We start from the raw sequence: 12,287 nt of genomic DNA, 5'->3' as shown, positions 1-12,287 counted from the left end.
GCTATGTGGAAAATGGTGCTGAACTGGCTTGAAGATGGTACTACAAACGCAGTCATAGATTCATGATGTGTTCTTTCAGCTCGACCTTTCCTCAGATGGTAAAGTTTCAAAAAATAAATGCAACAACAAAAACTATTTCTGTTCTGCCTCTTTGACGATGACTATAACAGTTTTGTTTGGAGAAACAGCTAAGTTTGTGGGCATGTGCTTGTTATGTGTGGGTTGTAGAGGTTTCAGGGACACACGTATGACTTTATTTTGGGTAGGCCCATTCATTCTTCCCATTTCAAAAGCAGAAGTGAGCATTCGTTGATACAGGTGTTTGTTGATGTTGAGTTATTTCTGGGTCAATAGGGGAAATCCTTATTAAAAATGTTACAAAACCTGAGTGACTATTGTGTAATTTTCATCCATTTTAAAAGGAACTCTGAACATAAAAACAATGTTAAATTGCCTTATTTTTGTGCTTTGTATTTTGTAAATATAATATGGAAAGTGGTGGCAAAATGTTCAAGTTAAAATCCTCTCCAGAATTCTCTCAGAGTTGTCTGAGCAGTTGAAACAATATTTTGGGAAGTGTTTTTACCTTCTGGGCCTAATTGTCATTTCTGATTATAGAAAAGCTGCGCAAATACTAAACAGCACATATATTATCATAAATTGAATGAAATACTGTACACACAGTTAGGTTTACATTACATTACATTTTCCTTCAAATTGTAACTAGTGGTTTTCACCTCTCGCCGTTTAATGATTCCTATATTGCCATATTATACATTTACTGCAGTTTGTTTTACAGTGTATTTTGATGCAGAGTGTAAAAAGTATCTCTCCAGGTGCTAAAACGCTTACAAAAAAGGGCTTCCTTTATTCTTTTATTAGTAGTCAATACATGTCAGAGACACTTGCTATTCAAAGTACAACATGATTTGAAAGGAATATATAAATACCTGTGTGTGGCTACAATGTTTGGTACATAAGTAAACATAAAGTTAATATTCATAATTCAAAATATATGGGCATATTCCTATTTGAAAAACATTCATGGATAAATATCAGTATTTGAGTCACATATTCCCAACCAAAACAAAAAATAGATAAATAAATTTCAGGTTTATCTGTTTATGCATTCCATGTCTGTGTTGGCAGGCATTTTTTTTAAGTGTACAAATATGAAATATTAATCAGTTCTACAAGTGGTTTTGTATGGAAAACACCTAATAACTAAAATGACTTAGTTTCACGCCATGAATGGAAAGATGCATGTGGTAGGTTTCTGAAGTGCACATAGTATTTTTCATGATAAATATGTTAATATCAGGAGTACTGATATTACCAGATTTTCCACAGTAGAAAGGTACAGTTCTTTGTCAGTTAATTGGAGCTTATTACATCATCAGTCAGCTAGGCATTGCCTCTGTTAGTATAATAAGAGAGACATGAGAGATGTCCTGTTAAAATAAGTGACATACAAAGTATAGCAATTTTGGTTAAATAAAATGACCCCTTAATCTAGACGTCTTGTTCAACAGCTGTAGACTTCCTAGCACTAGTTGTGGACTAACTACTCATAACTCATGCTTCACTCAACACTCTCAGTCCTAACCTTAAACCCAGTTTTACTGAATGAACAAGACTGAGAGGACAAACTGTTGGCACAGAAATCCAAACACACATCCACTTGTCAAACATCTCAATTCCTTTTGGAACACAACAGAAGGCTGTGTGGCTGTAGGGGGAGCCACTGAGCAATCTTTCAATCTCTACAGTATGGATAAAGTGATTTTGACAATAAGAACTTGATCCAACTCTGCTGGCAGACGCTTTAGCCACCGTTGCTGATTATGCCAGTGGAAGTGCTACTGCCCCCCTGTGTGTCTAGGCCGAGTTTTTGCAAGTCCAATCCCATGCTGGCCAACACCTGGAGGAGGGTCATCTCCTGCTGTGTGGCCTGGTCTATTAGCGCAGGACAGGTGGGGTTACACTGAGGCCACTGGCACGTGTCAATCAGGTTAAAAGGGCAGCCTTTCAGGGCAGTTTTGCTGTTCTTGTTGGCTTCCTGAAGACTTCTGTCCCAGCATTGCAGAGCACGAGGCAGGGATGTGCCCTTCACTTGGAAATCCATCCACTTACTGAAGTAAAAAAACAAACATATGCTGAATATGATGAATTAATGACAATACAAAGGGATAAATATGTTATGGGAAACATTTGAGAGCAAGACTGGTTTAGTGTTGGTCTAATCTTTGCATTGTGGCAAATTCTGTATAGAACTGCAGTGATATATGACCAGTGACGCATTAAATGGAGATATTTTAAGAATGTTTTTGTTTCTTTATTGTGGAGACAGGCATACAACTGTGCAAGGGTTCATTTAAAATTAATCAAATCGTCTGGGTGGTAATTTATTAATGCATAATTTTATATATAAAACCTAATCGTTTATAATATGGCTACAAATAATTCAAAAATTAAATTGTGACTTTATGACCCTCAAAGAAACCATATGGTCCATTCCTCTGCTTGCGTGGCAGAGCTCAGTGAGGGGCCGCTGTCTAGGTGTGTGAAAGTGTGAGGTGGCATTCTGGTGACACCCAGAATGTAACATGATGGACGAGTGTTCAAAAACAGCCACATGAGCTCACTGTGCGGGTCTAGGGTGTCCTTACCTTTTGGTGATCAATGTGTGGGACAGGCAGGAGGGGGCGAACACAGCCCTGAAAAACGGAGAGCACCGAACTTTCAAACAGGAGTCAAGGCCTCGATCATACTCTAGTGAATAGCTCTGTGAAGTTCCCTATACAGCTCCAATGTCCTCAGTTCAATACTAAAATTACATTCTTAATGGTCAGCAACTATATCAAGCTATTCAATTGTACTATTAATAATATATATTATTTGAATCGAAAACAAAAATTTTACAATATATAATGGTAAACAGTTTAACCACAATTACAATCATAATTTAAAAAGAAAGTGAAGACAGAATATAATGAAAATATGTATGTAATTAAAATCTATTCTAAAAGGACCAGGTAAGTAGCGCAGTGACCAGAGTGCATCCATTTTTCTCTGGCCAGTCAGAACTCCTAGCAACAGCGTTCTGGACTTCCTGAGGGTGTGTAATAGAGCTCTTGGGGAGAAGAGAAACAGCATGGCAATAATCTAATCTTGATGGGCTGAATTCATGAATTCAGCCCATCAATTCCAACTATCTACAGGATAGGGAACAAATAGACCCTATTTTGAAGGTGGGAGTCATCTGTCCTTCAAGTACCCATGATATGTGAAACTTAGCTGAGCTCATTAGGCTAAGGTTTTGTTTGTTTGTTTGTTTTAAATCAAATGAAGCTCAGAGCAACATCTTTCACTCACGTAACATCTTTCAGGGAGTTTTTCAGCTCTTTCCCCAGGTTCTGCATGTAAGTCCACTGCTGCTCAGAAAGGGACTGACCACCCATGTAAATGTTCTCCACACGTAACTGTTCCTCATCAAAGAGCCACTGGACCACAAAGAGTGGAGCTGGGACACAACACATGTATTTCAGGTTATTCACTGCTATTACAATGACATCTCAATAAATGTGATTTCTGCCAGTCTAAGCACCTCTATATTAAATGATTTGTATTATGTACTCAACACACCCTTGACAGGTAACAAAGTTAAAACAGCATTTCTATATTTATTCCATTTTGGTGCACTATTTCTATTAAATTGATGTTTATTGGAAAATAAATACACTTTAAACACACACATTTTCTCACAAATGTTATATCTATATGCATATGTCCATCTTTTGTCCTCTTTTCCCTTTCCCCTACCACTCTTTTCTCTTTCCCTTTTCTTTTCCTTTTCCTCAGCTGTTTCTTTCTCTCACTCTCCGCCTCTTTCGTTCTCTTCCTTTTACTCTCTCGTTTATGTTGTAATAGGCCAAAATACGAAGTCAAATCGTAGTCCTTCACGGTTTTCCACGTCACTCTTTGTTTTCCTGCCTTATTTCACTGGAGGCGCGCGCGGTGACGTTGTTCCGCCACATTTTCGTGAATATTCCTGCTTCTTTCTCCATGAAAATTGGTATGTAAAATTAAATAAATAGTAGTTAGCTAACATATCCGACCATTGTGATGACATATACGTTTCTGTCACTGTGCAGAACTCGAAATTGTTAACGTTAGATAATATTCTAAGACATTTTAACCTGCCAGTCACTCTTAGTTTGTTAGCTGACGTCACCAAGCTGACCGTTACGGTTCTACGAACGGGAGGCAGAGTAAGAAAACTGCACGAACATGTCTTGGTATTAACTACAACAAGAAAACTGAAAATCTTGAAATGAACTACGGCATTTATTTATGTATTTATTTATTTATTTATTAATGGCAAAATTATAACTAATACATCATTAGTGACTGTGACTGCAGAAATATAGCACAAAGTCAAACTATACATATTAATTGCAGCAGTAACTGATACTATCTCTGCAGCAAGATAACTGAAATTATTTCTTTAGTTTTTGTAGCATACCTAATATTACAAATCATATTTCCAAGTTGGAACATTTTGTAAAATGCAATAAAACTAGTCTGTGATTTGCTAAAGCTTTTTTAAACTGACACAGTCACAAAGAAAATATTTCCAATGTTTTCACTCACCAACTTGATTGAAATTTGTAAGAATTTGATAACTGTAACACACTTCAAAATGTTGGGACAGAGTTATGGTTATCATTCTGTCACAGTTTAATCATTTTAGAACTGAGGATACTGCTTGTTAAAAATTTTGCACATTCTGGCTTGGTACGAGACTTCAGGCAAAAAGCCATGTTTTAGCACTTACAAAATTAGAACTGGCAGTGTCGTGCTGTACTTTACTGGAAAAATGTTTTTTTTTATGGCAGTGTATGTTTCTTAAAAATAAATAAATTAATCAATCAATGGAAATATTTCCCATATGCAAGTCACCTATGGGGTTAAGGGTGCAACCATGAGAGATGCTGGTTTTTGCACTTGTCACTAATACGAGTCTGGAGGGTCTGTTTTGTCATTAGTTCAAGTTCAAGTTCAAGTTCAAGAAGTTTATTGTCATTTCAGCAGTATATAGTGTTTACAGTACACAGTGAAACGAAATAGCGTTCCTCCAGGACCAAGGTGCTACATAAGACAATACACAACATTAAAGTGCGACTAGTGTAAAGCTAGTGCAACATGAAACAGTGCACACGCATTAAAGTGCAAAGGACATAGAACACAAAACAATACACAACATTAAAGTGCAACTAGTACTAGCAACTAGTACAATCTAGTGCAACATTAGTCATTAGAATAGAAAATATGAAATTATTTCTTTAGGAAAACAAGCTGAAACACAAACTATTCTGACTACTACTTTGGACCATCTTAATTTAGAATTTATCTAGAATTTATGTATGTCGTTCTCCTTTGGTAATATAGTTTCAGGTTTTTTGAGGCATTGGTTAATGTCATGACTTGTTTAAGTGATGACAGTTTTTTAAAGTACTCCTAAGCCTATGTGTATATATTTAGCTGTCACTATAGCATGACTGTTTATTATATAGTGCCATCTGAAGGTTAGAAGGTCATGCACATTCAATACTTATGTCCAGGCTTATTCTATATGAACCAATTTTCTCCAAATTTTCTGGATTGACAATTTGAAGTACGTGATAAAAGATCTAAAGCAGGGGTGTCAAACCAGATCCACGGAGGGCCGTGTGGGTGCAGGTTTTCTTTCCAACCACGCAGAAGCCACACCTCATTCCACCTGTTTTTAATCATTGGATCTAATCAATAGATCTTGACTTTCAGTAGTGTGGGGCTTTTGCGTGGTTGGAAAGAACACCTGCACCCACGCGGCCCTCCGTGGATTTGGTTTGAGACCCCTGATCTAAAGACTTTGCCATCTCGCATTGAAAAACGTATCAAACTACTTGAAAATTCTCTTATGAAGTTTGGCAAAAAGTGACGAGAGACTTTGGTGAATGTTCCTATTACACCATTTACAGTCATCCTCTCATTGTGTAATGCTTAATAAAAGTGAGACAAGAATATTATGTAAACTTTTCAATCATGTTGTATCCCCATCAAAACTTTGTGGAGAATGGTGCTGGCATCAAATTCAAAATTTGTTTAAATATACAAAACACAATCAAGTTGGTGTGGGATAACAATGGAATTTTTCCCCTGTGTTTTTGTCAGATGTGTTTAACAGTTCAAGAGAATTAACTAATTACAGCTTTTTGTTTTTATTGCATTTTACAAAATGTCTTAACATTTCTGGAAATGGGGTCTGTATCTCACTGGTAAATGCAGCAAGGTAACTGAAACTCTCTTGGTAATGACTGCAGCAAGAAAACTAATACTATCTCTTTATTAACTGAAAAGTACACTGAGACGGTCTTGATTTTTTTATAACTGTTGAGGCAAGTAATACTGATTTAATGGAAATATATCAAGTAACTAGTTCCACACTTAATAAACAAATTGTTTCTGTCCATTTAAAGGTTCTTGAGGGCTATAAATATGAAGTCTGGGTTTCAGATTATAAAGGTAAATGACAATTGAAATATGAATTTATTCTGTAACATAACATAACATCTGTAATATTTATTTATTTTCTGTAACCATTTTCTCCTCTTTAGGATTGCGGTGAGTTTGTACCCTACCAGCAATCAATCAGTGCAAAGCAGGAACACACCCTGGATGGGGAACCTGTCCTTTTCAGGACATCACACTCTCACGTTCACTCACACACACACTTCTGAAATTATTTTGCGCCTTCATGCCACCCACACTATAGACTATAAACATATAGAGACTGTATGATTGTAGTTACTGTAGAACTCACAGCTCAAGAAGGAGTAGAGTTTGTGTCCAAAAAAGCATTGCCACTCTTCTCCTCTCTTGTAGTGTTGCTTACACTTCTCTGGAATAACTCCATTCCATAACCTGAATGAAATAAATATTATTTTACTTGTTGAATTAGTTATGCCTTGAAGTAAAAAGAACAAATAAGAATTCACTGAATGATATGCAAGTGCAATAAATGCCTAAAAACGATATCTTACCGAATTCCTTTCTTAATAGCATCAACAGGTGAACAAGATACGCTGTCTGGACACTCAGGGGTCTTTTGCTGCTTGCTTTCCAAAAACCACCCCGAATCGACCAGGCCTCTGACCTGTGTGTCTGCCCCTAGCTGCTCCAGCTGACTGGCTACCTTCTCGATGTTGAGCAGTACACCTGTTCCCCCGGCACTGCAGGTAAGAAAGGAACATTCAGTTAGAGGCACTGTCATTTCAGAAATGTGTCTGAAACACATCTTGCCCGGCACAGAAATCTGATCTGTAGGGATGCACCAGTAATGGCTTTTAAGGAAAACTGGGCACATGTTCATAAAGTATTGATATATAAAATCATAAATGTCATGATGTATACTTCAGAATAGCATACTGTTTGGCTATTGCTCTAAAAGTGTTAATTTTACTGCATATAAAATTCTCCACAAATAAATGTTATGTTTCTCTATAATGTGAATACAGGTTCAAACGTTTACATGTTATAAATGAATGAGAATTGGTAGATATGTACATGAAAATTGTTGGATATCAGCACTGGTTCAGAACTGCTTTCCAATTGATTGCTGTTATATTTGATACCTTTTCTGGCATGAACATGCTTCTAACCCTGGAAGAATCTATAGAACTCATTCTTTATTCATGGTGGGACATACATAGGTATTATGTCATTCTTCATAGCATCACAAGCTGCAGTATACATCTTTATGGTGGGCAATAGCATGGGCTAAAAATAGAGCTCCCGTCAGTGTTATGTGTGGAGGCAGCGGCGTGGTAAAACCGTGCCAGCAAGGGGCTGGTCCATACATGGGAATAGGGTTTCATCCCTCCAACCTCTTTCTGCTTCTATTGTTTCCAGTAACTTGTTTAGACCTAAATGCATCTTGACAGCTTTAATGATTAATTTGCTCAGGAAAACACAGTCTCCTTTATATGTCAGTGGATGCATGCATTGTGGCTATCATTATACCAAAGTGTGTGTACCTGGTACCAGCGAGCATCACAACCTTGGCCTGTTTTAGTCCTTTTGATGCAAGTTCTTTGATCGTCTCCCGAATGATCACAGATCCCATGAAAGCATAATCTGACACAGAACAGACATACACTTAGAATAAATAATCTCATATTCTTTGTATGGCAAAAGATTTTGATTCAATTTAATGCTTGTTAATATTGGACATCTAGCCTTTCAAATTTTAAAATAATGAGCCTGTCTTTTTTGTTAGATAACACAAGAACATATATAAGTTTGGAGTACACATCTGTTTAGTATAGGTATTATACAGCTATTTATTTATTTATTCTTACTTTGTTCAAACATAATGTTCAGATATTTTAAAAGTGTGATGTCTGCAGTCTGGACGCATCATATATTCTTGCACTTTTTTTCCAATCTGAGAATTTCACCAGTTTATCAGGTGTTAGATGTAATGAATGATTCTGGCCTAAAGCATGATTTATATATATTTTATATTTACTTATACATATACAACAATGCAATACAAAAAGAAGATGTTTTTCTCTGATTTATCAATATTTTACCTGAAGATGATATTTGCATACCTGTTTCTTTCCCTTGTTTGGCCTTTGCTGCAGGCTTGTTACCACTCCACACATCACTGGAACAATACGGGACAAACCTAGTCACAGATGCACACAAAATGCAGTCAGGTATAAAATTAAATACGGGATGTGCTGAATCACTTATTTGCTTAGTTTCAGACTTTCGTAATGGAAGAACTTACACAATGTTGGCATTATACCAGTGAGGATTTTCATCGACTTGTGCAGATAGAATTCCACTCCCTAGAGAACATCCCAATAAAGATTTCCGCTTTAGACTTTCCTGTACTAGATTTTGAAAGAAACTCTATGGGCATGGTCAGCGATAGCATTCCAAAAATGCTATTTTGGCTGATCTGAGCCTACCTTTGCGTGTCTGTGGCCAGTCAGCTGAGCTCATGAGGCGAGGGATATTTTCATATCTGGAATCACAGGTCTCTTTGTTGTAACAGCACCAACCACCTAAAAATAATTCACTAACATTAGACGGACATCCGGTTTGACAAAGATAACCCTGTTATACTTTTGTTTAGGCTTTCAAAGTATGGACGACCTGCACTGTCTGGAAAGCTTGTATGTGTGTGTGTTTGTGTGTGTGTGTGTTAACACCTAAAATACTAAATGAACTCTTGTGAACATTAACTGAATACAATTGAACGCCTGTTTTTCAGATGCCCATTAAGTCTAAGCCTAGATTTAGAAAGATTGCAGTTGTGAATAACCACCAACTGTGATTTATTGCAGGTCTAAGCTTATTCCATGTTCAGAAAAATATTTCTCAGAAAATGTGATTTAACCCCTGTGGATGATTTTGCAAATGAGGATAAATCGTAGATTCAAACTAGTTAAATAAACAAATTAGAGTGTTCATTTGAATCCAGATTAACTCTTACAATGAACTCTGTAGACATTATTAAATTCTGTAGATGTTATGACTTTTGGAAACAATGACAGTTTTATTCTACAGTGTTTGCCTCACAAACAATAAACAAGACAAAAGTGCTCTGCTCTGATTATAACAGGTATTTAAGCACCACTGCATGTCAAATATGTGGCTGTCTGTTCCTAGTAAATATAATATGTAGTATGTTAGTGTTAAGTTAATGTAGCTAATGTAGCTTAATGTTTTGTGGGTTTTTTTGCCTAGTGGTGACACCATAAATATCGTGTCTAAATACAAGTGAAGCAACATGATGTGACTTGCTCCAAAAAAGCGTGTCTAAGAGGATGACCACCCGTCAAAATAATACTGAGCACCGCGGTTAAGCCTGCTGACTCTCCTTGACAAAATTAACTTTGTTTTAAATACTCACCCTCCAGAAATATCAGCCACCTCTTGCTTCCTTTGAACTCCTTTAGGTAAAACCTTAGGACCACAAATAAATATAGATGTGGTTATGAATGGATGACATACAGAAAGCATAGCCATATCAGGACATTTCAAAACCTTAAAGACTCATGGCTTTGTCATCAAGCAAATATTTTTTAATTGACGGTATAAATTGTTAGATAATCTAAAATCATGTCCGTAGTATAAATTCATGTAAGGCTATACATGCTCTTAAGTCTTTTGAATTGAAACACTAATAATCTGACAAGCTGATAACACAATATGATTGACATCCGTAGATATTGTTTTTTTTTATCGTATACTGTGTAATTTATTTTAGTTACTAGTTGCTAGTTCTTAATATTTTATTAACCCTGCCATTTTATGCATTGCAGTTTCTTTTGAGGCATAATTGAGATAATTTTGTGATGAGGGTGCTTTCAAGATGTTACAGTCTCACCCAGCTGCTGTGCCATCATTGCACAAGGCCTGTGTGTTCTTAAGGAAGTGCAGCTTCATGTCCTCTGCCACCTTGCTGGTGGATGCTCCTTGTTGGGTGCCTCCACGAGCTGCAGGGTTTGCCTCTTTGCTGGTGCTCACTGCAGCTCCTGATTCAGGGTGCAGGTCCTCCTCTGGGGCATGCTGGGGAACCTCAGCTGCTTGGGTGCTGCCTGCTTTCTTAGCTGGTTTACCACTTGGCTTGGCATTGCGGTTGTTTTGGCAGGAAATGCCACCCAGCATCACCAGGAACATCACATGGCATAGAATCTGCATATCCAATCCAGCAGGACCTCCTTGAAGGAAAGAACCCATGAAAGATTTGAAATGCTTAATTTCATGGACATGTTTCCTTTCAGACTAATTCACTTTACCAGTAATGAACAATAATAAATAACTACAAAACAAAAAGACTAGTTAGTTGTCAAAACATAGGTTTGTAGCAAAAGAAACATACCCCTTGGAAGCAACTGGTCCTGGTCACCTTGATATCTGGATGAATCTTCTCTACAGTGGACCACCGTGGTCGCTATGGGAAAGGCAGATACTGAATTGATGTTTTGCTTTTTGAAGCTTCCTGAGTTGATATTGGACTATGGATGTGCTCAGTGCTAGGCTTTATAGTGCCATCATATGGATTGCATTTCCCATCATCCCCTTTGAGTCACTGCCAGCTCAGGGCTGTAACTGATGACACACCAAAGTTGGACGTCTGATGCAGAGAAGAAAAGATAAGAGGCACTCTACCAACCATATTTCAAAGACTACTCCTCCCAACCTAACTGCGTCCCACAACCCTCCCTTGCTAAAAGCTTAGCTTGGCTTTGATTTAAACACCTACATGGCTGAAATACCTGCACAACACTTCAGATACATGATATGCAACAGGTCAGTGGGGCAAACTTCTCCTGCTCACTCCAGTGAGAAACAGTAGTGCCTAGCATACCACTCAAAAGATGTAAAGTGTTCATAGGCTGGAGATCAGTGGGAAAAAGCCCTAAACCTGGTTGAATGCCTGTGAGAATTATTGTTGTGCATGAGTTTGGTAACAATAGGACAGTTTAATGCAAGGTATAACCATAAATGAATGTGCTTTCACTGGTTTTTGTTTAATTGGTGAAATTGAAATTTATACCAAGAAAATTTTATATAAAATAAAGTTAATTTACATAAAAAAGAAAACAATACATGTTCTGTTAACAGAGTTCCATGCAATATTTCTCAATATCTATAATTACAGTCCCATGACACATTTATGAGTCTCATGAAACAGAAAAACCAATGTATAATTTGCCTTATGCTGCATGACACAGGTTGGAGCTGCCTTCAAGACAACAGGTTCTATGGCAGGGAGCAGCATTTGAAACTGAGCTAACTTACCTTTAACGTGACATAGTGATCAGAGAAAGACACCATGTGTCTGGCCCCTACAATTCTCATCAGCCATCATCTCACCATCCTAACATGTCAATCAAACCATTAATGAAAACCTAATACTGAGATGTGTAGTGGACACGGGGACACGTAGCGAAGAGGTCACCCCACACAGCACTCGTTAAACCACACATGCTAAGAGTTTAATTATAACCAACAGAATGCCCACAGAAATGGATTAGTTTGCAATAAAACACATTTTAGTAGTAGAAATTGTTTATTTTAGTCTTTGAAAATTAAGTCTTAATCAATAATAGAGTAACAAGAATAACCAATATTTATTTAGCGAAAAAGAAAGAAAGGCTCCTCTTTACCTGGGTTGTGCTTACTTTTCTTTCACCAAGCAATCAAAAGAAAAATCTCTGTTT

At 37.2% G+C, this 12,287-nt stretch overlaps 1 protein-coding gene across 1 annotated transcript; it reads right to left on the bottom strand.

Moving 5' to 3' along the window:
- Positions 1 to 1,509: 1,509 nt before the first annotated feature.
- On the bottom strand, positions 1,510 to 10,776 carry notum2 (notum pectinacetylesterase 2). Its single transcript, XM_066666458.1, has 11 exons — positions 10,448 to 10,776; positions 9,971 to 10,023; positions 9,024 to 9,119; positions 8,840 to 8,900; positions 8,658 to 8,734; positions 8,079 to 8,178; positions 7,086 to 7,274; positions 6,866 to 6,966; positions 3,376 to 3,523; positions 2,670 to 2,717; positions 1,510 to 2,132 (listed from the first exon to the last, which is right to left on the bottom strand). Exons 1-11 carry the CDS (start codon positions 10,759 to 10,761, stop codon positions 1,826 to 1,828), a joined length of 1,494 nt encoding a protein of 497 aa, XP_066522555.1. The 5' UTR covers positions 10,762 to 10,776; the 3' UTR covers positions 1,510 to 1,825.
- Between the last annotated feature and the right edge of the window lie 1,511 nt (positions 10,777 to 12,287).

Source organism: Hoplias malabaricus, chromosome 3 (assembly GCF_029633855.1).
Source record: "Hoplias malabaricus isolate fHopMal1 chromosome 3, fHopMal1.hap1, whole genome shotgun sequence".
NCBI lineage: Eukaryota > Metazoa > Chordata > Actinopteri > Characiformes > Erythrinidae > Hoplias > Hoplias malabaricus.
The sequence above is the reverse complement of the archived record's forward strand: the minus strand, read 5'-3'. Positions and strand labels throughout refer to the sequence as shown.

Excerpts from the sequence above, each read along its gene's own strand:
- notum2 (XM_066666458.1), bottom strand. The coding sequence starts at position 10,761 with ATGCAGATTCTATGCCATGTGATGTTCCTGGTGATGCTGGGTGGCATT. Across the intron at positions 8,901-9,023 it reads CTGGCCACAGACACGCAAAG|GGAGTGGAATTCTATCTGCA; the intron begins GTAGGCTCAGAT and ends GATGTTCTCTAG. Across the intron at positions 7,275-8,078 it reads GTGATGCTCGCTGGTACCAG|TGCCGGGGGAACAGGTGTAC; the intron begins GTACACACACTT and ends TCTTACCTGCAG.